The 26,708-nt window shown below is 40.9% G+C and overlaps 1 protein-coding gene across 1 annotated transcript; it reads right to left on the reverse strand.

Annotated features, from left to right (window-relative positions):
• Positions 1 to 2,807: 2,807 nt before the first annotated feature.
• Positions 2,808 to 19,477, reverse strand: LOC118315688 (hyaluronidase-4). Its single transcript, XM_035643158.2, has 4 exons — positions 19,325 to 19,477; positions 9,862 to 10,848; positions 7,660 to 7,749; positions 2,808 to 6,972 (listed from the first exon to the last, which is right to left on the reverse strand). Exons 2-4 carry the CDS (start codon positions 10,813 to 10,815, stop codon positions 6,472 to 6,474), a joined length of 1,545 nt encoding a protein of 514 aa, XP_035499051.1. The 5' UTR covers positions 10,816 to 10,848; positions 19,325 to 19,477; the 3' UTR covers positions 2,808 to 6,471.
• Between the last annotated feature and the right edge of the window lie 7,231 nt (positions 19,478 to 26,708).

Raw genomic sequence — 26,708 nt, forward strand, 5'->3', positions numbered from 1 at the left:
GAGAAAAAACTGCAAACCCCAGGCTGTTTAGTGTGAAAGGCTGTTTACTGTGACCAGTGCCCAAATGCACCGTCACATTATTCTGAAATAGGACTGTGGTAGTTGAGTCATATTTGTATGTTTTTGTCTTTATGTTTTGTACTCATCCAAGACACGTAGATGTTACTGACGCAGACTTGTCTTGGTCCTGTGGATGTTATGATTTGGACTGCAGTCTAATGGGGATTTTTACACTGACTTGCCATGCATATTTATTAATTCAATATCATAACAGTGCATAAAACAACCATAGTCCTTGTTTTATTTTTATGCACAAGTCTATAGACTTTGGACCCAGAATGCAGACAACCTGACTCAATGAGAATTTCAATTGATTTAAAGGTGACATATTATGCAAAAATCACTTTTTCAGTGTTTGGCACATAAATGTGAGTATCAGTGGAGCATGCCGGCCCACAAACTGTGAATAAAAAAACACCCTGTTGGTTTTTGTGAGCCTGCTAAACCCTAGAGCCTGGCTCTGAACAACTGGTTCAGATTTCTCTCCCACTGTGGTTTCACAGTTGGACTTTTTGGGGGTAACCCTACCTGCAATCTGAGAATCTCCACTTCTTTGGAAAGGGGGGGTCATTTCCTACAAATTTTGAAACCGGTTGACCAATCACAACAGACTGGGCCAGCTGGCCAATCAGAGCAGAATGGGAAGTGGGGCTAAAATAAATTCAGGCGTTTTAGACAGAGGGTGAACAGAGGAGCTGAAGGTATGAGCAGTGGTAACCCAAATTAAAAGTGTGAACCTGAATATGAGCATAATATGTCAAAAACATAGGCAAAAACAGGCAGGCAGAGGAATCAGAGAAGGCAAAAATAAGTTTCAGGCAAAAATCACAGAGCAGGATCATTTACAAGGTCAACAGAACAACTGACCGAGAGTTTTACCAAACAACCTGACAACAAGTAGACAAAAAGTCTATGCAGGAGGTAACAAGCCTGATTAGGAAGTGGTGTGCAGGAACCAGCGAAGACCACGCCCACTGCTGTGCCAGCTGCAGCACACATAACCACACACACACACACACACACACACTCACAGACACAGAAAACTAACAGACAGAAAAAAAGTCAAGGTGGAGTCGCAACATCTACTTGTTTTCCTCATAGTAAAAAGTACAATATTAGCAAATAACGCCACATTTATGCAAAAATTTACATTATTTTCAATTCACATTTCAAACTTTTCTAAATCCAAAATACTGTACTAAGAGACTGAAGTTATTTTACTTTGCCTCCTTCCTAACGGAATTCCTCAACCCCTAGAATGTGTTATGACTTGATTAATTACTGATTAATTATATATATAGCACAACTCCTTTGTGCTGCAGAAAAGTGAGATCTTGTACAAGGCGCTCGTGGAGATGGCTGTCTTGACCTGTCAATTGTTAATTGTCACCATGCAAGATATTTTCAGATTATGTACCTAAATCTCCCTAATTTCTTCAGGGGATTGAGGTTGTCCTTAAACCCCCTGGCTCATGACACCTCAAGTCAACTCGCAGACAAGACAGGAGAGTTCATACAACAAGCGTAAAGTGCGAATTCGTGCCACAGAGCGCATAGTTGGTGTTATAAAGGTGAGGTGGATGTGCCCTGATACAGCTGCTGGTAGGCTGCTCTACATGGCAGAGAAGGCACGTTGAATAATTTTAACGGGCTTGCATATTGTAATATATTGCACGAATGAAGCTGCACTGATCCAGCACCAGCAGAAAACATGCCACTGTATCAATTCTTGTTTTTTCATCCATATCAGTGATGGACACTTCACCATGACCTCCTTGTGATCATTGATCGCCTTGCAGTGGTAAGATGTTTTTTCCACATCATTCATTTCTTCTTTATTACAGACCCATAGGTGACACAGCTCTCAGCTCTCTCTAGTCCATCAAAACTGTGACGCTGCTGAAATATAGACTTTCGTTTCTGGATCTTTGAAGGCAGAACTTCAATCTCTGATCTTATAGACTTCTTCTCTTTACTCTTCGATGCCGTTTTCAAGAATGAACAAGCAAAGCCTTATACTGTATGGTATTATGGGTCATTAATTATGCTAAGCTAAATATGCTATTCTTGTGCATGTTCGCCTAAATACACACAGATGGAATTGATCATGTTTACGCAGGTCATTCAAACACATTCCAGCAGTTAGAAGCGTTTGCTGAAGGTCCAACATGGCCTGTTTGTACGAGTTCACCGCATGAACAAATGTAATTTAAGAAAATTAGGATAAGAATAAGAATATGTTCTTTCATTAGGCCAACATTTCTAGGTCTATTTATCAGTGGTGTCATTCCCAGGCTGGGACATGATGTCCAACCAGCCACTGATTTTATTACGATTGCCTCCTATCACAGAATATTGTGATAGGAGGCAACAACACAGCCAACCATTGATTCATCAATTACTCTTTTATTAATTTTAATTTGAGACGTCTGAAGTTCAGTGTCTCCATTCAACTGTTTTATTCAGATGAAACAGCCTTGGATATTCAACCGGGTGGAATTTTAATGTGTTTTCCTCTTCTCTGTCCTCATAATTTGGACAGACACCAGCCGGTATACCGTTCATGTTTCCAGGTTTGTTGCTATTGACATTGAAAAGTCACACAGGAGGTATTTTACAAAAAAGATTAATAAATGGCAAAAAAAGCTGGCAATCTTGTGATGCTTTAAGGCTTATCATGTAGGATGGAAGATGTTTTTTTTATCATCCAACATTTCCCTTGTAATATGTACATATAAAAAAAGATATACTGAGGAAAAGTTTTTATTTGCAGTGCATTAACATTCAGGTAACATTTTCCATGTGTTGCATATAGTCTTTGTTGATTATTTGGTTTACAATCTTAAGAGAAAAAAAAACAACTCAGGAAACAGTCACTGCATCATGATGACAGAAGTCAAACTCTTCCGACCTGAACATCATTTGAAGGTCATTTGAGATGAAAGTACTGATTCATCATAAACCCGGATCAGAGTCACAGAGACTCGGGACAGATGCTACATGTTTAACTTAAATGAAACTCATTGATGTGTTTTGACACGACCCAAACCGGGTTTCAGATCCACCCTCTGTTCTGGATTTGGTCTGATTTAAAATGCTCCAGATCTCTGGTCTGTGATAAATTTGAATTGGATGAATGTGGATGGGAATAAGGCTAATGAATACACGTGTTTTTTCTAAACACGTGTATTCAGACTCAGTGCAAAGTAACTATGTGCACGGACCTTCTTCTGAACATGGAGCAGAGCATGGCTACTGTTTCTAATGACCAGAGCTGCTTTGTGAGCACCAGCGCTAAGCAGTACGTCCACTACTATTTCAGCCCTTATAGATGCATCTTTGTGTCACTTGCTTTGCCCCTTGAACAAGATCATCTAATTGTGTATTTCCATTGTCATTATATACAATCATGCCTGCCTCTGAAATACACTCCACGTTCTGTGTGGGCACAGAAGTTTAGATTCACTGTTCCATGACTCCATCTGCTGACAAAGGTCGGAAGCTCCAGAGCAAGCTGGGAATGTAGTCATTTTTATCATCCTAGTTATTTGCTTTGTAAATTTAATTTTATTCTCTACTTCACTCAACTTTGCACTCTTGGCTGTTTGGTTTTGTGGCATTATAACCTCTTTCACAGGACCACCATCAAGAAAACTACAACTCATTTTAGCATTTCAAGAATCAACAGAGGTCTGTCTTTCTTTTGACACTTAAATCACCGCTCTATACATCAAGAATTAGGCATTGAAGAAACACAAAAAACCACACAGAGCCACTGAGTTGTGTCTTCAGATACAGTATGTGCCATATTTAACATCCTGTGCAGTGTTTCTATTTTACCTACAGTACGGTGCATCAGCTTCAGAGAAAGAAGCTGGTTAACAGCCACATTGAGATGAAATAAAATAAAAAAACTTAACCCAGTCTTGATCTAATTTCTCCAAACAGAGATGTAGTGGCATTAGCCTCTAAACAATGTTTGAAAAATAGACCTCTACACTTTGGACATTTTAGGGTAACAAAAGCAACAAAAATGACAGGAAATATACAGATACATTAATCAATAGCACCCACAACATGTCCACGCTGTGTCCCAAACAGACTCAAACATTTGTCATTTTCTGAAAAGCTGCACTTCAAGAGTATAGAGTAAGCACGAGTACAAAAACAGTTAGTATATACAGTATGCGTATTCTAACAAGGGAAATAACAGCTTATTGTTGAGAAAATCAACAGGTTTCATACCATCAGGAATAAAGGTAACAATAATAATAATAAAAGTCCCTCGAGCCAAGTGTCCAATATAGTGATTATCGTTCTACATACGACTGTATGGAAGTATTAGCATTGGTTCCTCTGACAGGCAAACCAGAGGATCATCCTGGAGTGAGCCAGATTTGACTCTGAAGCTTTCAAATGGTTGGTTGAACCGAACCATGTGGGAAGGCTTCGTTGGTCAGTGTTTGGAAAAGGGCAGGTGATTCTTTCAAGTAATACTTGGCAGGTGATTGAATGAACCATCTGTCTGTCCCCGTCTATCAGAGTTGCGGAATCCAGTGAGATTCAAACCTTTCAGCGTCGTTCTTTGCTCATCTTTCAGTAAAAGAACACTGATATAAATGACACTATAGCAGCATCTAAACTAAGCGCTTTAGTAGCCATTGTTGTTAATGAACAGTTGCTTCTCGCTGTTGTCACAGATGGATTCTCGCTTGTAAGGGATCCAGCCGCATTGCGAGGTTATTTAAAAGTAAACAAAACCCACGATCCCTCTGATCCAATCCTCAGCTCTGCAGTGTAGCTGTGTCATCATTTTGTCAAATGTTTATCTTTGCTGAAGGTGACTTAGGTCACAGTGACGAACACTATCTGTATTTTCTAATCAACGTTCCAGGTAGATCTGATGCAGTTGTTGGCAAAAGAAGCAGTGCAGATTGTTGCAGAATGTTCTGAATGCTCTGCAACAATCAGGCAATTGTTCGCCTGGTTGGACTGTATAACAGTCAACCAAACCTTCGTCTATCAACTCTGTGTCATGTAAAGTGCCATCACACTCCTTAAAAAAGGATGTTGTTTTTTTTCCACACATATTTAACTGTTCAACACAGCACATTCAATTCACACTAACCACTATTCATGGTTTGTCATCCACCCAGCAGCAACCTCTACTGAGGGTTAAAGGGAGTTACAGAGAGTTGAACTTTTTTCTTACATTTCCCGATACTTTTTTCCCTTTTTTCACAGAGTTAGAAGACTGATATCACTGTCATGTCTGTATGGTAAATACGAAAGCTACAGCTACCGGCATCCTGTTAGTTTAGCTTTGTGCATAGATTAAGGCTACTAGATTGATTGCCATAACATTTTGTGCAAACACTGATAGTCCCCCTGACCTCATCTAGCGTCACCATTGGGGTTGATGTTTAATGCTTATGTTTAATGATGTTTAATGAATGTAGTCAAAAATGTCAACCATGTTTGACATGGAATTTACCCTGCGTTCCACTATAGCTCAGAACTTGGAGCTCAGAACTCGGGTTTATCATTCCATTATGATCTCAGAACTCGGAATTACAACTTCTGTGTAGGAAATTACAACTCGGACACCCCTCAACTCGGGAGGTCGGAAAAAAGAATCACCACCTCGACTTCCGGGCTCGAGGATCCGAGATGCGAGGTATAATGGAACACAGCATGACTTCAGACATTCATGTGCCTCTTCAGGATGAATTGTCATAACTTTGGTGAACCCCTATCTTTTCGCTGAGTGCCATCGTCAGGTAGGATTAGACTTGGCCCAATTGTTTCATGACCAAGTCCCTGCAAAACTAGAACTGTCTTAAGCCTCAGCTTTACGTTGTGTTAATTGCTAATTAGCTAATTTTAGCATGCCAACATGCTTAACTATGATTGTAAACAGGATAAACATGCCGCTGCTGAACATTAGCCTGCTAGCATTGTTATTATAAGCATTTTAATACAGTGCATGGTTAGCTGACATATGACTTGCTTTGGACTAATAACCAAACTGAAAATGAAGTGTCGTTGGACATTTCAAAGGCTAAATGACTAGAGGCTGGATTTTTTTTTTCCTCACTTATGTGGTCCGTCAGAGTGTAACTAGTGAAACATTAGGGAATCGTTAATGCCTTTTAAAGCACAATGCAAGATATAAACAGTTATTGAATCACTGAACAAATCCGAGATATAGGCAGTGATTCAGTGGACTGGAACCAGGCTGAAAGGATTGTTTGGAACAAACCATTGACAAAATGATTATTAGTTGCAGCCCTAATCTACATCTGATAAGGGTTTATAAAAAGGGTGCTGCTAGTGGTACATAGAGTGAAACAGCGACATCAAGAGTTCAAATCTGCCTCCATCTTGAATTGAAACACTATACTGAGTGCATCATACGACTGTTTTTACTAAGGATAAGTTCAACAGGAGAATCACCAACATCATGTGAAGGCTAAAGCCACCCGGGGGTGCTGAACTCTCCCCTGCCTCCCGTTGTTCATCCTGCTCATACTCCCATTCCGTCCTCCTCCTCTCCTGCTCGTCCTCCTCCCCGTCCCTCCATGGCCCATCGTCCTCTTTCACTTTGTTGATGCTGTCGCAGCTTTCGCCCTCGTGACCTTCGTAGCAGTGGCAGCGAAACCTCTCAGTCAGCAGTTGCAGGTCGTGCTGAGAGTGCCACCCGGTGACTGCAAAGTCCCCCTTGCCAGAAGGACTGATTTTGTAGCTGGTGGCGCTCAGGTGGAGGTAATGGCGGGCGGGGGGGTCCCGGCGGATGCAGCGGCCGTTCCCTTGGCACAGGAAGTCACTGCAGACCTCGGCGGCTCGCGTCACATTGATTATGTACTTACCCAGACGGTAGTTCAGGAAGGATTTCACTTTGGTGCAGTTAGACTGGGGAAACAGAAAAACACCTCACAGTCATGATGCCATGAGCTTTGGTGGTTTGTACGAGGTGGCAGGAGCAGCTGTTTGGCCCCCTAGTGGCCAAAATGATGTCAGAATTAACTGTTACCACAGTAAAAGATCTAGTGTTACTGTCAAGTTTTTGATGGTTGATATCAGATATTTTGCAAACTATGATGATACAGTGAGGTTTAAGAGAAAATGGCAAATAACAAAGCAATTTTTTTTGAAAAGCGCCTGCACAAATGCTCCCTGAGCCTCCAGCTGAATCTCACTGTCAGATGCTATTGAGATTAACTTCTCCCTTGCAGACAGGATCTTGGCAGGCCATAAAAAACATGCATTATACTTTTCAAAATTTTAGAGTGGTTGCACAACAGAGAGGGACCACACAATGTCAACAGCCTATTCTCTGACTATTTACAGTTTACAGGGGCGGTTTGTCTGGAGTCCAAACCAAAATCAAGAACTTTGAAAAAATAATGTTTTTCACATTACGTACACAGTGAGACCTCAACGGACTCAAAATCAAAAACTGCCAAAAAACCCCATATGGCCAGTATATAAATATTCTGTGAATCAGTGATTCATCAGCTGAGACACAGACTTGGAGGATGTTCTCCCTCTGTGACCCAGCAGATTGGTTTTTCAGAAAGTAGGGGCAAATACACTCACCCTGGATGAGGTCAAGTTCAGATCGCCCCAGATGACGAATCCTGCAGCACCCAGAGCGGCACTCTCCCCGATGGTGTGGATCAAGTCTTTCTGCAGGACACACATACAGGATGGAGGTCACAACTCATGGTCACTAATGTACATGAAATATCAAACATACTGAAACAACACAGGCACAGTGAAGATACAAAACTTTGAGAGACTTTGGCAGATATTATTTTCATGACCTTTTACCTCAGACTCAAAAAAATGAACTCATTTATGATTTTTGGACGTGACCAAGGACTTCGACGAACCAAAACCATCTGATGATCAAAACTAAAACTAGAAGTAAGCCTCCCACAGTCAAGCAGTTTACATCTGAGTCTGTTCAGACCTTTATGTGTAGTAAGAACTTTGAAGGAATTTAACAACAGGAGTTTAGTGTACTTTGTCATAATCAGTGTATTGATTCTTGAATTATGGCCAAAATTTGTGAGGTAACCCCAATCTTTTGACCACCATCAGTTCATCCTTCAGTCAATGTGAATATTTGTGCAAACTTTTAGGAAATGACTTATGTTCACAGACACATTTATCTAAGATCTGTATAGAAAGTCAGACAGATAGTGACAATAATCATGGAGCAAAGAGCCCTAGGGCGGCCAATTTTTTTTTTTAATTTCTGAAATAAGCCTGTGTTTTAGGTTTCTTTCCATCATTTTACCTCTTGGTTGACTCAAATATAGTTACTCAGATATTTCAAAGCATATTTCTAAAACTCCTCACTTAGTGCGCAGACCAGTCAGGCTGTGTCAGTCGTTGAAAAACTCTCTGGTTTTATTGACAGTGATGAAGTTTAGTTGTAAAAAGGCAACCACAGCACTTTTAGTTTGTGTTTATGACTCTGAGCTGATTTTCTGTGCATCCCCACAAGATGGCAGTGAATAACTTCAGATAATTCAAACAGACACTACTACTACTACTACTACAAAAAAATAAATTAAACCATAGTTTTGTCTTTAATAAGCATCTTATAAGCTACATTAGTTTGATTATCACTTCTTCTCCATAGTAAAGTTATCTCAAAATGAAAATGGGCTTTAAATCTGGGGGTTGTAATAACAAAGCTCTTTTTTATAATGTGTCCAATTATATAGTGGGAAGTGGATGAAGGTTTCACAGATCTGTATTGTTACCTGATTCATATTTTCTTTCTTTTCCTTTATTAATTATATTATTAATTTCCCCCTCAGGACTCTGGACACCTACCAAAAACAGACAAAGTTACTGGTTGCCAGATAATACAGGGATCATTGTGTATAATTTTAGGTTTTAGACAAAGCCATTGTAACAATTCATCTGCAAACACAAACAGATGAGAAAATCTGTTAAAAAATTTTAAAATGTAATTTTAAATATTAGTTAATATGAGTTTATTTTAGATCTTAGTTCATTTAAAACTTTAAAAAAATAATGAAATTATTGCATGATGACAACTGAAACACTAGCACACACAAAACTAGCACTGAAACTACTCCCTGGACTTTTTAAAATCCACAAGAAAGAAGGAAAGTCTCCCTGTAGGGATTCTGGACCTAATTACTTGACACAAAACAATATTGTCTTTATTTTCAATCACTTTTAAGTCGTTAATATTCCTCTTCCTGCATGGGCATCCCTCTAATGATTTAGTAATGCAGACTTTAAACTACAATGAAATTGAAATGAGCTGAAGTTTTAGCTTTTAGTTGAATAATGACACATGGTTGAAGGATGAAACAAATAGGTGCTTTGCTGCCAGACAGGGCTCCATGTTGGACTGTGGCAGTCATCTCCTGGAAATCCACCCACAGTCGTTCCACTGGGGGTGGTAGGCCATCTTCAGTCACGTGACCAATAACGGCAGTTAAAACAAAAAAAAAAGAAGATTTTACTGGGTTACTAAAAAGTGGGTTTGGCTTTGTGAACATGAGCTGCTAGCTCCAACTTAACCATGAATAACAGCTGTTTTTTTTTTTACTGTAAACAGTTTCCACATTTAATATGGTGTAACTACAGTATAACTAGCTACAGGGCTTTAAAGAAATAGAAACATATCATTCAGGGAATGAACTACTTTGTTGTGCAGCAGTACAGTGTCAACTTTACAATTAGAGCTCAGTATATACATCATGTGCTCAATACTGAAAACTAAGTGCTGTTTTAAACTTTGTATCTTACTGAGGTGAGGAAGGCCATGGCCTCTTCTCGGTATCCCAGCCTCAGGTACACGTAGGTGGGGAGGTCGTACTCCTTTGAAGTCAGTGAGGCAACACGGAGCGACTCTCTGATCCTATGCTGGGAGAAGTGCAGGTTGCTGACACTGTTGGTGTGACTTTTCCTGATCGCCACGGAGGGAAAGAGCGCTGTGCTGCTGTTCCACAGCCACACCAGCTCGTCGTTCCTCAGGCTCTCCAGCAGCGGGCAAAAGCCCGTGTAGTTCTGATCGTGCAGGTTGTAGTTGTGGCAGTCAGGGTAGAGGTAGAAACCCCAGAGGCCATTGGGCCGAAGGCGCGTACCCAGCTGAATAGTCCTCTGCATGAACGTCCTGGCACTTTTCTCAAACCGTCGCCGTGCCAGCTCCTCCACCTGTGCAGCCGTCACGTTCACATACGCCTTTGCCGTCAACTCCCTCGACTTTTGCCGGTAGATATCCTTTTTGTGCCAGTTACGGCTCCACTGAGGCCGCCAAAACTCCCAGTCAATGACTGCCAGGCCGCGGAAGTCCTCTGCAGGGATGAAGTGGTTGATGTCCTGGTAGGCCTTCAGCAGGTGCAGGTCCAGGCTGCAGTTCTGCGGCAGGCCACCATTCACTGCAGCACCCTGTGGAGTGTAGTAAGGGTAGTAACCCAGACGGTTGGCATAGAATATGGTAACGTTTTGGCCTGTCCAATCAGCTCGTGGGCTCCCGTGGATGTGGAAGAGATGGTCAAGTTTGGCGGTGACATTGTACTTGATGGTACACAGGTCCATTGGGGCGTTCCAGGCCGCAATGAAGGGTTTCCGGTTGATCAAGGGCAGCTTGGCGGGTTTCTGTCCAAAGGCAGCGTGGAAGAGCAGAAGCAGCCATGAGCAGGTGAGGGCAACAGGTACGACGTGGGAGGAGGATGTCCCGCCCACTGGCACCACAGGCATCCTGGGGTTCAGATGGAGCAGCTGTCAATCATCCTGCAGAGAGGGAGAGGGAGGGACAGAGACACAGGGAAGATAAGTGGAAAAAAAAACTAAACTGTTCACTGCTGGTATAACTCTGTTTTCCCAACCTGTGAGTGAACATTTCCGTTCTATTATGTTTATTCTATGTTTCCTCTCTAATTCAATCATGGGTAGCATTTGGTATAGGTTTAACATTGTAGTTCAGTTAAGTTCACCACAAATGTTGATGGTATCAGATATTTCATGCATTTGGACAGGCCTCAAAGTTGTAATGTCAGACTGCTCCACCAATCTGGTCCAGACACAACTAGAGCGTTTGAATAGCTTGAGATGTTTGACAAATTTCTACAAAATGGATAAAAGATGAATCAATGTTTCCATCCATTATTTTCAAGTGATACTCATTGTGATACTCATTCAAAAGGACGTGACAAGATTAATTAATGGAAGTAGTAGGTAATAACGATTTATTATAAGGAAATTTCAGCTAAATACTAGATAAAGACCTATTTGAACATCAAGAGGAAACTGAAAAGTCTGTTTATGTCAATGTTTATTCCAACATGTCATATTCAATATGCCTAATTTTCTAGATAACATCTTTTTTCTTTGGCATTATATAATGTTTTTAATCTGCACCTTAAAAAAGGACGGAAGATAGAAACATGGGCAGATTCAAATGACACACAATGTGAATATCGGTGCCTGTTTTTTAAGAGAATTGTTTCAATTGTTTTGGAATGTTAGGTGTTTCATTTAGTGCCTGTATTAGTAGAAATTACAAACCTTGCAGAAGTCTCATCAACTTAATTTGACCTTCTGACTGTGTTGTGTCTGTTCAATGAGTTTTTGTAAGTAAGTCGCAATGTGATAAGCTCAACGTTTCCTCTGAATGTCCCCCAAACTGGTCCTCCACAACAAGTGCCGTGTAAATAAATGTCTTTTATACTCTTCTCTCTGTCTTTGAGCATTACAACGGAATAGTGGATCGTGAAAGCTTCAGCACTTGCGTTTTTCACTTGATGGACTGAGCTGTTTTTCCATCTTTAAGTCGGTGAAAACATCTGGGATTTATACAGCAGGCTGACACACCTTGTATTGTATTTAAAAAATCCCCATATATTGTCCAGTTGGTCAAGTTATATGTACAAGTTTTTGAAGATCCAATTAGTTTTCAGAGAATCCAGATCCAACAAGCAACAATAAGATGGATGGATGGATGCCCAAGCTGTTTTTTAATTAACCTGCATTGGCTCATTTTTTTCATTCAAATGTAACTTTTGCAGGAACAGTTTTCTTCCACAGGTTCACTTAAAACATTTTGTGGATGACTTTAAAATTTAGAATTTCATGTCCTGAAATCCATTCTCCTCAGAGACACACTTTAAATAGCTCTTGGCTCATTTCCACGGTTAACAGGGGTCAGAGGTCAAAGGGAGGAAATCAGTTGACACCCAGGGGTTGGAACACTTCAGCTGTGCAGACCGCTGCTTTCCTGTCCACAGCTAGTCTTCCTCTGACCAGAGCTGAAGCCTCAGGCCACAATGACAGGCCTTCCTGCCAAATGTCTCAGCGAGGTTCGGTGTTTGCTGCTGTCTCTGAGTCGCACATACAGCTGCATGAACCATTCTGCACGCAAATCTTTTCAGCCTGGTTTCTTTCTGCATCACTGAGTGGGATTGAGAGTTATTACCCGATGTGTTAGAATCCGAACACGAATTTTGACTATCTTACTAGCTTGGGTCATTATTTGAGTTTTAATAACTTGAATTAAACTTTAATAAAAAATTTCAACATATGAACATACTGTATACCGAACATAATTTATTTTATGATTCAAAAGTAATCGAACAATATTATGTCTCCATAGTGATCTGAAACTTTTGTGACTTGGGAATTTTTGGACTTACTGTTTTAAATTGATATCTGTTTCTGTTGGTTGTTTTACTTCCTGTCTTTGTCTTGTTTCCCCTCTCTTGAGATAGTGTATCCAACACTGGTGTGTTTCATCTGCGTCGAATTATCCATGCATACTTCTGTATTTAGCCTCTTCGCTCCCCATGTGTATTTGTCATTTTGTCTCACCAGTCTCACCTCATGCTTTTGTTCCCCAGAGCTTCTCAGTGTTGTTCTATTTTGGATTTTCCATTTGGCTGCTAAACTGTCAACCAATAGGAGTATCTAAGCTTGTTTTTTCCCACGTTAAATATCCTACCAGCCTTTGAACTGTGTTTGCACTTTGCATGCTGAAAACCTAACCCGCAACAATCTCAAGGTTTGACACGTTATTTATTAAATTAGCTCTGTATATCAAAAGTCACGTTATCGTAGTCACCCTTGTCATCAAACTGTTACAACCAAAGGAGCTTTCTTAATTTACGTAGTTAGATTATTTCATGTCACTAAAACATAATGACACATTGAGATTCATTTGCCTGGAAACATGACTCTTGTGCCTCTTTTAATTCAATTTCAATTCAATGCAATTTTATCTGTATGGCGGCAAATCACAGGATACATTATCTCAAGTTACTTTGCATAGTAATGAGACCTTAGGATGTTACAGAGAAACTCAACAGTCTTTCAGTCACCACTTGAAAGACACCTAATTTGATTTCAGGGCTACAGCAAATTATTACAATCACTAACCTGCAGATTATTTTTTATCTAACAACATTGCTGTAAAAGTATATATGCTGGATGGCAGCAGTATGAATGAAGAGCCTGCATCTGAAACAAATGCATTCATTAGTTTCATTATTTAAGTCAGTGATACTATTCCTACAGTACTATGCAGCAATTTCGGTTTTGTTCTCATGTTATTAGTTCTTTTTTCCCCCTCTGAGTTATGTCGGCATTGAATCAAAGTCTTTTCCTCTCTTTATGTTCCTGGCCCATGCCAGTATCTTCATGGAGGTTTGGAAATAATGTGTTGCAGCGCAGTGTTAGAGTAAATGTATGCATGTATGGGTAGCTAATGGTTCGAGCTGAAACCACTTCCATATGAAGCCTGGCAGAGAGCAGAGCCGACATGATTTGATGATAGGAATGTTTCTGATTACAGCCAAATTTTTTTCTCTCTTTGGAGCCTGATTCCCAATTATTTTCTGTGGGTGAGCTTGAAATCGCTGACCCCAGCTGGATGATATCCATGAGTGACAGCTATGCTGGCTCTCTGGATGAGATCAAACATAGTTGTTAACTGATAAAGGCCCTATAATAATGCAACATTGATTAGTAAATATGGGCCATGCAGCTAAAGAGTTCAGCCTTTCAACTATATTGAACTATATGCGCTTTAATGTTGTTATCTGCCTCTTGAATTAACTTGCCGGTTAGCGTCCTCCAAAAGATCGAAAACATTTCATATAAACTGTTAAAGGAGTCTGAATGAATAAAGAATTTGTCTTTGTGGAATTTATTGTAGCTTCTGCAGAAGGATCGAGACGGACAGGCTACAAATAGAGTGCAGAGCAATTGAGTGTATCTTTCTTACAACATTTATGCATTTCAAGAGAGACAGAGTGATGACATCCTGTTTTTGTGGAATTACGCCAAGAACATGTATAGAAATGAAAGACAAGGTGATAAGTTACAGCCTTGTGAGAACATCCGCCTGACCACTGGCCATGGAATGATGCAGAGGAACAATTGCAGTTGATACTGGGTTATATATGTATGTAAGATGATGATACATTTTTACCACTACATATACATTTTCTGAAATTTAAGCAACTACTGGTTTAAGATTGAGAAAAGATTGTGGTCATGGTTACAGGACAACAGCGATGATTGTTGGTCAATGAGAAGATGCAAAAGATGCATGTTCATTTCCCACTCCCCAAAGAGAAGTCTTCAATTTGATTGATTTATCTGACAAAAATTCCACAGATTAATCCACTGTCAAGTAATTGGAGAGTCATTTTTTCTAACGACTAACTGCTTAACCGACTAATTGTTGCAGCTCAGAGCGCAACACGTCGTTAGTCAGGAAAAAAAAGTTTTGCTTGAACCCACAAAAAGTGCTGTTGTGTTTCATGGAAGCACAGTCTCCCAAACAGTAGACGGTCTGATTATGAAGCAACTTTAAGGTAATCATAGGCCAATCAACTGGACCCAAGCCTTCATGTGCTCCAGTCCACGGCTTTATCATGATAAAAGATGGAGGGAGCTCATATTTAAAGTTTGGCTTTGTGTTGAAGGAAATTATTTCTCCATAGGAGCTTGGAGCTGTGGGCTGGTCTGGCATCGATTAAGATAAGAGTTTGTTGATGTCTGTGGTTCTTATGGAATGGCTCCACTCATTCAACAAATACAAGAAGGAGAACGCGAGAGCATCTCATTTTCAGTGTCTCTGCTGGAAACCGAGGGTGAACTTGAGCCACAGTTGTCTGATGTGTCCTCGGCCCCTCGGCAGCTTCCATGAACCAGACGACGAAGCGGGGTAAAAGTCAAGAGGAAGATACGAGGCAGGAATGTTGGCACACCACCTCACCGTTCTGTGCAACTCTGGACAGCGGATCAAAGCTTGTGTTCTCCTATTCGTGTGTTCAGGCCAAGACTGAAGGGAAGCCAGTTTTTATGGTTCAGTGTACTACTGCACGACCTCAGCAACCTCGAAGGGTCTCATTTCATGAACGAATTTGTGCCCAAAGAAACCATTTTGAGCTAAGGAGTAAATGAGGCTGACAGTCAGATGGAGGCACTCAGAGGTTTGGAAGACGAGAACACTGAGCACATTCAGAGATGCCAGGAGAGGAAGAAGCACTCCCTGGGTTTTGATGTGTGGGAATCAGGCCGAACCCCTGATGGTGGACTGAAGGCCTAAAGCCAAAATACTAGATTTTCTCACATATGCCATCTGTCATGTAAATATGTTCCAACACCAACTCGAAGTCACATTACTCGGACTTACTAATGGACATTTCCTGCTGCTGTGTGATAATTTAACAGGCCTGTATCTACAAAACATAAATAGATACCTGCATGATGTTCAGTTCTGCAAGTTGAACTGGGAAAGAATGCTCAGCAGCATTTAAACTTACTTACTTACTTACTTACTTAATCACAGAGAATTCCATAAAGTATTCCTGGATTTCAAGTTGGTCCAAGTTCAGTCCTGTTACTTCTTCCTCATGGGTTAATTATTCTAACTGTTGTTACTGCATATGCTAAAGTCAATATCTGGCAAAAACAAAAGGGGGAGCTCATCTGTTTTCTCCGGTAATGATCATAGTGACGTTGTTGTTTGAAGAAAGCATCAAAGAACAAAGGTGCTCTTTTCGTCAGATCTTTTCTACTGTAAACAACACCAGGATCTATCTGGATTTATCTGGACAAACTAAGCCATGTTGCCATGAGGTATGTACCCACGCTGATGAAGTGCTTAATTTGCGTGGGAGCAAGAGCTCTTTGTTCACTTTACATGCCCATCATGTAGTTCAAGGTTATGTCTTCAATCAATTATCAATTAAATGCAGTTAACAAATGAGCAAAGCCTGTGCGAGTGTACAAAATAAGAAAACTGAAGTAAAACCTTCTCAAATTCACCTCAACATCTGCATTCTGGGATCCAGAGGTTATGGTGATCAGAATTTGTGATAATGGTGATATCTAAAAATCCAGCCTTACTCAGCAGTATGTCATGTTGTTCACACCATTTGTTAAGCTAGCAATGTTAATAAAAAAAAAACAAGCTTATATTGTTGCTTCTTTATTATTTGTTTTTTTGTGGCCTTTGACAAACAGCATCCAATTAACTCTGGACCATCATGCTATAAACTCACTATATACATCACAGCTCAACAGAGAGGGCCGTGAGCCAGTCGAGAGGTCGCGATCAGTTCAGACAGCAGCAGCATGCAGACGACTGAACGCTGTGGAAGCTTTTAGACAGCAGAGATTACTTTTGAAGATATGGATGTGCACGAAACAAAAGTATGACAACAGAAGCACCCCGCCAGAATACTCACAGGAGCAGTAGTGTTCTTTCTCTGCTGTGCAGTTAGGTGTGCAGTGCAGTTAATCTGAGCTCAGTGTAATTGCCCAGAAAGCGCCTGATGATTGTGTGTTTAAGAGTTTATCCAACAGATTCACTTGAGCGTTTCATCAGAACAGTGGAGGCCTCAACACACACAGGGGCCCGTGAGACGCTTCAGCTGAAAACAAACCATGAAAATCTTCCAAACCCTCTTCAATAGCACAGTAACATGACTCTGCATCAGGACTTTCCATGAGTCACACGCAAAGCTGGTGGCACTATGTTAACCAGAGCAAAGAGAGCCATTCTAACAAATATTCCTGCTGACCGAATGTGGTCATGATTCATGTTCCTCACACGAGAGCCCCAAAACAAAAGCCGGAGAGCAGGAACCACCAAGGCTGAAATCTTTCCACTGGGCTGAGCCAAAGCGAAGCCAGCGCCTGGTGAGCGCTGAGGCTCCAGAGATCAGCTCTGTTTGGGGATGGACAAAACAGATGGATGCTCTCAAAGGAAGAAAGAAGACAAAACTAATGGAGATGAAAATAAGGAAGGGATTGCAGAAAATAATTATTCTCTGATAATTGTAAAAAAGACTCTTGACTGCCTGATGATCTTTGTTTTATTCTGACTGTTGTTACTTTTTCTAACCTTGGCATGGCCTTCCCCTTCAGCACGACTTTTGTGCGAAGGCGCCATGACAAAGTGACATCAATGCAAACTGCCTAACAGAGACAGTGAAAGATGATTTTTAATATTCTTCGAAGATTTTCACCAAGTAAATATCTAAATATATAGTAAGATATGGCTTATATGACAAAGTCAAAATAAATTTTTGGCACATGCCTATTGCTGGTCATACATACTGTCTGCACAGTATGATCAGCACTGGTGTGATACTGGACTTTTGAGGCAGATACCACTTCAGAGTAAAAAAAAGAAAAAATCTGTAAAAACATCTTAGCCCATATTTTTTTTTACATAAACACACACTTTACATAGACAGACATTTCTGATAACTTCGACTCCAAAACCAGCATGTACCGAGTGCAACATTTTACAGTGTAAAACAGAAAACCCACTGCTGTCCCACAAATTATTACTTGATGCATAAAACTTAGATTATAAAATTATATTTCGAGATCTCAGAACCTTAATTTAACACTTTGAAAGGGGCCGTTCTGCATTATGAGCACTTTTACTTTGCTTCGCAATTGTCACACTGCTTCTTTCACTGAAGTGAATGATAAGAATACTCGTTCCACTATTTGCTGAACAATTGAGATGCATTTTTGGCTTCAGTGTAAATCGGTGTAAATCCTATTTATTACTTACACATGTACTTTTTAAAATCCGTTATTGACAATCAGCATAATCCTGTAGTAGCATTTCATTCGCAAAACTTTCCATTTTTTTATAAATAAATAATTACATTTCTCTCAATTCTTTGAAATATTTTACAAAATATAGCTACATTCAGGCCCTTTCTTTCACTATAGTATATAATGTGTGTATACATTATTTTATACAGTTGTTTTACATTTCCCAGCTTGGGATCAATAAAGTACCCATGTATCTATCTATTTATATATGTATAAATGCATTTTGTTCTACTTGACAACCATAATGTTTTAGTTTGACTTCTCATCATTTAAAGTGATGCTCAACCGACATGTCTCTCTTTCAATATATATCTCATAAGATGTCAGTGGACTGTAAATACACAGGACCCTCTGGTTGTCATCAGTCACCACAATTCCTTTCTGAACACCTGAGGGCAGAGCCTCCTTCACGTTCACTCATCTTCCCTCGTTTCATTTCAGTGCAGAGCTTAGAGCAGACTCTGTGAAATCCTCTCAGCTAATCAAGACTGCCGGCTCAGCGTCTCATCTTTAAGCCCAGACACTCTAACACTGTCTCTGTGTGGAGAGGGCGGACTGAAAAACAAAATGCTCCAATAAACAGGGGAGAACTTTTTATAGCCGCTTTTGATGAACTTTAATCCTGGTGCTCTCACTGATGTTCCTCGAAAACCATTAACCTCCCGTGTTGTCAGCCTCTGACTGTTTAGTGTAAGTTGTTGTGAGTCAGAGTTTTCAATGAATGACCTTTGAACTAAATGTGAACTTTAGTGTTCCAGACAAATGATGTGCAGCCTTTTAGCAAAACAAAACAAATGCCCCTGAGAGACAGAAAAATTTGCTGCTGTGCGTCCGATTTCTACACGAGAAAAAACTTCTTCATCGCGAGGGAGTTGTTATGGGTGAGCCAACATTCCTGGCATGACAGGCCCTCCCCTCCTCCCCCTCCTCCCCTTTCCTGCATCACCCAAACAGACGCTCAAAGCCATGCTGTACACCCAGGGGTTTAAAAATGCATATGCATATGTTATATTTTGCTGAAAAGCAAAAGGGGCACTACAGAAAGTTGCTCTTCTATCATTAGCTTGATTAAAATGAACCAAACAGTCAGCCGGGGGAAAGTTGCTACCTGATTTTATCCGCTCACCTGTAGATGCTACACATCACCCGGTAATTAGCAGTCCGCTGGAAGGTGGGGGCCTCTTTCTCTGAGTCATGGTGGCTCTCAGTGCCGTGCGGCCAACAGGCCTGCTGTCATTCTGTCCGTCTGAAACACTAGCCAGCCATCCACCCTTATATACAGCCCAGGGAGGAGAGGAAAGGGAGGAGAAAGCGTCACGACCACAACACAGCGATTAGAGCGCAGGGAGGGAGGGTGACGAGAGACATTGAGACATACAGTGGAGAGAGAGAGAGAGAGAGAGAGGTGGGGGGGGGGTTAAATCCTTGAGAGTTTGCTAAGCTTGTCTGAGTTCTGATCCTCTCTTAAGGGAAAAGTCACAACTCATCCATTTCAATCAGCATCAGACAGGAAGACAAATGTAAACACACAGTAGTCAACAGCCATTTTGTACGTGTGCGTTAAATATAAAACTTTATAGTGCGACAGCAGGCCAGGCTGAGTGCAGGAAAAGTTGTTTTTAATTTGTATTTAATTGGTTTCAAACAACCATAAACCGGGACAGAAAACTTACAGCATTTTCAATATTTTTTTTTTTTTTACACGTGTCAAGATGTTTTGAGCTAGAAAAGCAAAGACATTTTCTCAGGGCTGTGTGAACCGGCGTCAAGCACAAGTTGAGAAATTATTCCAGGCCTTAGTGAATTTACTAGCTACACAAGAAATAGATACTCCTCTATGTGATGTAAATGTGTGGAAAGAAGGAGAGGACTGTGTTTTTACTGTTTAAAAAAAACAATAGGTGAGTCTCTCTGAATTAACTTCTTGGTCAGTTTAGCTCCGGTTGGCGGAAGTGTAGTCAGCTTAATAACTAGCGGTTTATCATTTCACTTATTTGTGATCCCTTTGTGTTTTCTTTTCTCTTTTTTTTTTCTGAAAGCACATATGTGGGGTTTTTTTAAGTATTGTTTTTACAAACCCCGGGACACTGCAGGCATGCTGGGGTTAAAGCACCTCTGATTGTGAATCACTGAGTTGGATCATTCAGTCAGTGCAGTAAAGGTATCCGGCAGAGGTTTGGTCAGTAGTAAGGCTATGAACCACTGGTTTTGCACCATTCCTTTGTTCTTCAGGTGGTGGCACTGTAGTGCCAAACAAAGTACGAATGCATGAGCAAAAGGCAGCGTAGAAGGACACATGCGAGATGATTGCCTTCAGGGCTTTCTGTCAAGGACGGCCAACTGTGCTTGAAAACTGAGAGTAATAAGTTAACAAAGTAAAAAAATTTTTTAAAAACGTTACACGATCTCCCGTCTCCTGGGTGAAAGTCCTTTTGAACCACCACCGGAAGCCAGTGCAGGGCTTCCTATACTCTGTAAAGTAATCGTGGTGATTTCCTTCCATGTCACCCTAACCATCACCCTTGCCTTTAAAAGCTCATTAACCATGCATTTTAAGCCCGCCATGCTCTGAGTCGAAAAAGTATTTTATGGCATACTGACTGTCACCAGTACAGGCGCTATTTTAGGAAACGTCAATATGGTCATTTTTACCACGAGTAATTTTTAATGTAATGTTAAGTAATGTACTTTGGTGAGAAGGGCTGATGTAAAGTACTACTTCATAGGGTACTTTTAACGAACAGACTTTCTGACCATGAAACTTGTTAGTTATACAGTTGTCTCCGACTTTTGAATTCACTTTGCGTATTTTCAATTGTAAAGGGAAACATATACAGCATGATGTAATTTTATAGCTTTCATGATCAACAATAAATGATTTTTCAGAAAACATTGTTGGTACAACTCTAGTTTTAACAATGGGTTTTTGGATTTGGACCACATGCTGACCAATAAAGCATCATGCTGTAATATACAGTAGATCCTGGATTTCTTGGGCAGTCTGCAGCAATAAGTGAACTTTTGTACCAGTGCTTTCTCTGTCATTGTGCTACACAAATCCTATGCGACTCTGTCGTCTTTCAAACCAATTCAATTAGCAAAAACACACAAACTAACCAACCCTGAGCAAAAAATCTATGGAGCTGAACAGGAAGTCACTAGACTCTTAAAAGCAGAGTTAACTAGTATCTTCAAATGCATATATTATTTTTAATTCGTATTCCCACTCTACGGTGCAGCAAAGTGTCTCTGTGCTGATCAAATGACATGACATGTGGATCCGGCACTTGAACCCAGCCTGAGCTGAGATTCCAGTGGCTTACCACGCATATTTACGACCAAGAAGACAAAAGTCACAGTGAACCCGATCCCTGCAAGTCCCTCTGTTAAATATACACATGGATTTTCCCTTTTCTAAACTGTGTGTTTTCCTATGAGAAATATGTCATCCGTGAAACAGCATTTACAAATATTTCCATCTGTAGCAGAGACAGCATAGTTTGTATTTTGTAATGGTACACGGCCATGTTAGATTATGGGAGCATATGTTATTACAGGAGAAACCTGACTCACTCACTGCATCGGTAAAACTTGTGTTTATTACCATCTTAGATCCTTTGTGTTCATTCATTATGAGCTTTGAACACCCATGAGTGTTTCCACACTAGGAGGCTTAAAGCAGTGCACATACAAAAATATGAAAATTGTCCACTCAGAGTTCTGTTTTTTGTTTGATGACCTTTGCGAACTTTAGACTCAGTTTTTTTCATGGCGAGTTTAGAGTTACCTTACTGAACTGTACTTGTCATGTCGTCTTAAAAGGCTTTTGAAGACTTTGAACAAAAACAGGCCATCGGTCTGCAACAGGCCGTCCAATCCGGGAAGGACAGCAGGATCTGAAATGGTGTTACCGGGACAACTCTCTAAGACCCTTGACCCTCGTGCATTTGCACAGTACGCAAAACACCAAGCCCGCCCCTTTCTCCTCTGATTGGCTCAGACCATGGCTTTCTTCTTCGCTGTATGATTGTGGGGAAAAAACATAACGCTGTACACACACAGACCAGCTAAATATCAGATATTTGGACGCATGTGAGACCTGGTACTGGATTCGCTGCCTTATTTTCACATCGAAAGTCTGAGGATCGCTGCACTAGTTAACTTGCGCTGATGCTGCGTTCAATTACAACTTGGAATTTAAAGCCAATTTAAGCTCTGCGAGCCTCTGTCCCCCTGCTCCCAGTCTGTGCTAAGCTACGCTAAACACATCCTCAACCTATCTTTGCTCTGGATACAGGTTAAACTGATATCCATGTGGCTCTGGGGAAGAGATCAAGAAGGTAGTGCAAGTTGCTGCTTGTCACAAGCTGCTGTGAGCCAGCCATGCTTTATCCTCTCTCCTGGACAATCAGTGGTCAGTGATTCCTTCAAATCTTCTCTCTCAGTTCCATCAGGTGCAGTTTTCTCTAATTTGCTCCCTGAACAAATCTTCTGGCTTTGTTTAAAGCACACACACAAACAGTGTGTGTTCCAGCATCGGGGCAGGCCAAAGGTTGAATCTGCAGCCTGGGATGTTTTCACAGCCAATGAAAGTCTCTATTAGCTGTGAAGGATTGAGGGGTTGTAATTGCATGCACTGCAGTTATGCGTAACCTTGTTTAGCCAAGTCATTTTATCTGGATGACCAAAAAGCTGTTTTCAATTAGAAGACCCAGAGGAGCCTAAGAGTTTAGGAACGACAAATGTTTCTCAGCGACTGAATTCAACTAATGATCAGGAAGTGAATAAAAAAGGTGAAGTGATTCTGTTGCAAACCTAACAACAACAACAACAACACAGCTTACATGGAGTTGTCTGTTACTTTGTTTTGTTTGTTGAATGCATGATGAATGTGATATTGATGAATGTCACAGTGTGATGTGTCTTGTGATAAATTGACTCATCTTGCAAGAAAAGCAGGAGTTTGAATCTCTTCACTTTTCCAGAAATTTCTGCACTTTCAAAAGGTATCTTTTTTGTCCTCTAAAATATTTCAATAAACGCAACCCCATTGTGTGAAGTGTTCATGTGTGTGAGGGAAACCACATTCCCACGGAGGGTGGAATTGGAATGGGTGGGGGGGGGTAGTGTATTTGGATTCCGCTGCCCAGGCGTTGTGATCCTGACTGCAGATTAGTTTCCATCACCTCCGTGGATGAAAGGCCCACCCTGAACCCATACAGCCCCCCCACCCACCCACTCGCTCACTGCTGCACGGAAACCTCAGTGTCCCCGGCTCTGGTGGTCAGAGCCTCCTCACGAACATATGGACTGTGTTATGAAAATGTCTGGGCTCAGACAGTATGGATCCTCCTGCCGCTGTAATGGCCTCAGCTGTAATGAGGCATCAAGTTGCCCGGGGAGGAAGCGCTGGTTCGGGGTCGGTCTACGTTCAGTACATACTGTATGATGTGAAGGGGTTTTCTGAGAAACGGTTGATTTTCATCTGGAAAACGTTGCATGGCGCCTGCTGCTGTAGAACGCTGATCGACATGAATTAGATTTAACAGAACAGAAACTGCAGACTGAATTCTGTGGCTGCTGTAGATGAAGGTCATCATTCCTTCTTCATATTGACATATGTCTCTCTGCCGTTCCTTGCTGCTGATTATTTTCTAAATATCTCCTTAAGGTTAAAAAAATGTTCCTTCCTGTTTGCTTTGAATTTTGATGAAGAGACTTTATTGTCAGTGTTTTATCAAATTTTTTTTTTTGCCTTTTTGGCAAAGATATATATTATTTTTTTTGTAACTTATGCCAAGTTCATACTAGATGATTTTAAGTCCAATTTTCCACTTGCCAACAAATACTGGAGCTGTCTGACAAAAAACCCAAATCTGAGGAAAATTGGCGTTACCAACGCGATCAAAGTGACTCACCGATGCCTCGGTAACGTCTGCCAGATATCTAGCAGGCTAAATATTTGGACTTGTCTGCGAGGCCAAATTCTGTAGTGTGAACTGTGCTGTGACTGGCAGTAAGTGCATCGACTACTCAATGGTGTTGACGCACTACATCCAATGACAGCGCAAGACAACATGGGCTGAGTGGAAATCCCTGAAACTCTGGGGAGGAACTTAGGAGACCAGAGAACTGAGGATTTCTCCTGGTGAAGGATCGTGTAGTTTGTGTCACCTTGTCTCCAACAAGTCATGTAGTGTGAACAGCACAACGACTGAAAGCCTCGCGTTTACAAGACAACAAGTTGTGTAGTATGAACGGTACAACGATCTTACGACTTTGAAATTTGTGTGCCTGAGCTATTACTGTAAGAACTTCACCTGCCCTTTTAAGTGACTGAAGCAACAGTCGAGGCCGATTTTAAAAACCGCACCGCAATTAAAATCACTGCTTTTAAATCCTGATTTAACTTCCTTAAACTAAACATCCGAAAACACTTACATGTTTGGCTCATTTACACATTTAAGGCACTTTGTCCTTTACATTTGGCCCCTTGTATTTGTCTACCGTTGATCAGATCAGTAAACTGATTTCCACCATTGTTTAACCAGGTGACATTTCATTCTGGATGGAATATTCCAGTCCAGATGGAGGTGGTGATACACATGCTGTCTGGTAAATGACAAAAACACTAGAAGAGGAAGAAGTCCTGCACTTCAGCAGATACAGAGGATTATTAGGTTAGGTTTAGTATAAATCCTGTGGAACAATGTTGGTTAAAATACTGGACTTCCATTCAGCAGAAAGAAGTTTGACCACTGTATCATATATTTCTTTTCCTGTATGATTATTTTCACTTTTCCCTCACTCTTTGTTTAGGTTTAGGCCTCACGGAACAAAATTATTGTTGGCTAGATGAAGCTGATAACTTGAAATCAAGACATGTTTTTACCTAACTTAACTTAACCACATAACTGTGTTGATCCCACGTGTGTATTTCTACAGTAAATAAAGAACCAGTTATTAACACTAACAGGCACGGAAAGATGACTCTTTGCCAGGTCACAGGAATCAGGAGCAATGTCCAAGTACAAGTTAACTGAGTCAACAGTAACTGTGGTTCATGAAATAATCTGCTGACCCTTGAAGCCTCCAAGTGGCCTCTTATGGCAATCTTTGGTATGCATTTACAGGCACTGTAGAGGGCAATGAGTCTGAGAGCTGTGTTGGCAGTCGAGTTGAGTCGAGTGTACAGGTTTGAACAGGGCATGTAGTACTGAACAGTATCGAGAACGCTACAGTTGGAAACGGCAGAATGGCTGTTATGTAATCCAACTGGACATTTGTCTGCATCAAACTGTGTCCACTTAAAGTGCTTGTTATGGCACTGACAGGCTCATAGAGTTAATATAACAACATAACAACATTATGGAAAATATGCGATGACCATTTGAATGGACTACCACTCAAATAGGAAAAGAAATACGCCAAAGTACTTGAAGAAAAAAGTGGTTAGGATGGTAATGTTGTACTTGGTGTTGGTATTTTCACATTGCCATATTGGTACTTTTGCTTAAGTAAAGGATCTCAATATATTTTTTACCCTTTGAAAGTCACACAAAAACACAAATAAACAAACTAATCACAGCAGTAGTAGACCTGCAACTCCCATGTTTTGCAAGGTAAAAGTATGTTGTCAATGTAGTCTGGTGGCTTTGAACTGAGAAGTAGCCAGTTGTCAAGTGGTGACACATCAGAAAACAGTTTGATTTTTGTAACAATTGTTTGTAATAAGTCTGGAAAGTAATGACAAAAGGGGCCCTGGGCTCTGTAAAAGAACACTCAGAACCAATAGCTAGAGGACCGTGAGGAAATATTCGCTGATTTTTACAAAAAAAGTGTATTGGATTAAAATTGCTTTCTTTATTTTACTGCTAAGTCTGTCTTTGATAAGACCAGTCTTTAGAATGGACTTAAAGTTAATTGCACCAACCAAACCTAAGACAAGTCTGAACTACGCCCAGCTTTAGTGATATACATTCACATGTACGCCCACTTTAATCAATGACGCTCAGTGTCTTTATGCCTGCTCCTGACTGGGCATCAGATTTAAATGTGAGATCTCCCTGTTGGTTCATCAGACTACCACATAGAAGAATATGAACAGAATATCTTTCATCACAGGCAGGCTGCTGTGGCCCTGACCTTCAACCTCCAGGGACTGAAGCCTAGTCTACCATCTGCAGTCATGAACGCATTTTAAACAGACTTGGGGTCCCAGTGATCAGCAGGAGTCAGTGCCCTCTCCTGCTGTTATTGTGGTTTCTTTCACACGTCAGTGAATTTCACAGGCGGTGTGTTTTGTTGCAGAGCCGCCAGTTTTACCTCCGCAGTCATATTATTGTTTCTGATGCCATCTTCGCTCACCAAGCTAGCTCTGCATTTTATGGCCCTCTAGGAGCTTCACCGGGTTAATGTGTTGATGTAGGATCAGGATCTGAACGGTCAAATGGATTCAAAACCAACATACTGACGCCGAGTTAATGTTTTTACTGGAGGCGACGACTTCT

This window comes from Scophthalmus maximus, chromosome 7 (genome assembly GCF_022379125.1).
Source record: "Scophthalmus maximus strain ysfricsl-2021 chromosome 7, ASM2237912v1, whole genome shotgun sequence".
NCBI classification, from domain to species: domain Eukaryota; kingdom Metazoa; phylum Chordata; class Actinopteri; order Pleuronectiformes; family Scophthalmidae; genus Scophthalmus; species Scophthalmus maximus.

What these genes read in the sequence shown, in the direction of transcription:
- LOC118315688 (XM_035643158.2), bottom strand. Translation starts at nt 10,815, where the DNA reads ATGCCTGTGGTGCCAGTGGGCGGGACATCCTCCTCCCACGTCGTACCT. An exon ending in CCATGGCCTTCCTCACCTCA is followed by an intron (nt 7,750 to 9,861) that starts GTAAGATACAAA and finishes TGTGTCCTGCAG; the next exon opens with AAAGACTTGATCCACACCAT. An exon ending in TGAACTTGACCTCATCCAGG is followed by an intron (nt 6,973 to 7,659) that starts GTGAGTGTATTT and finishes CTGTTTCCCCAG; the next exon opens with TCTAACTGCACCAAAGTGAA.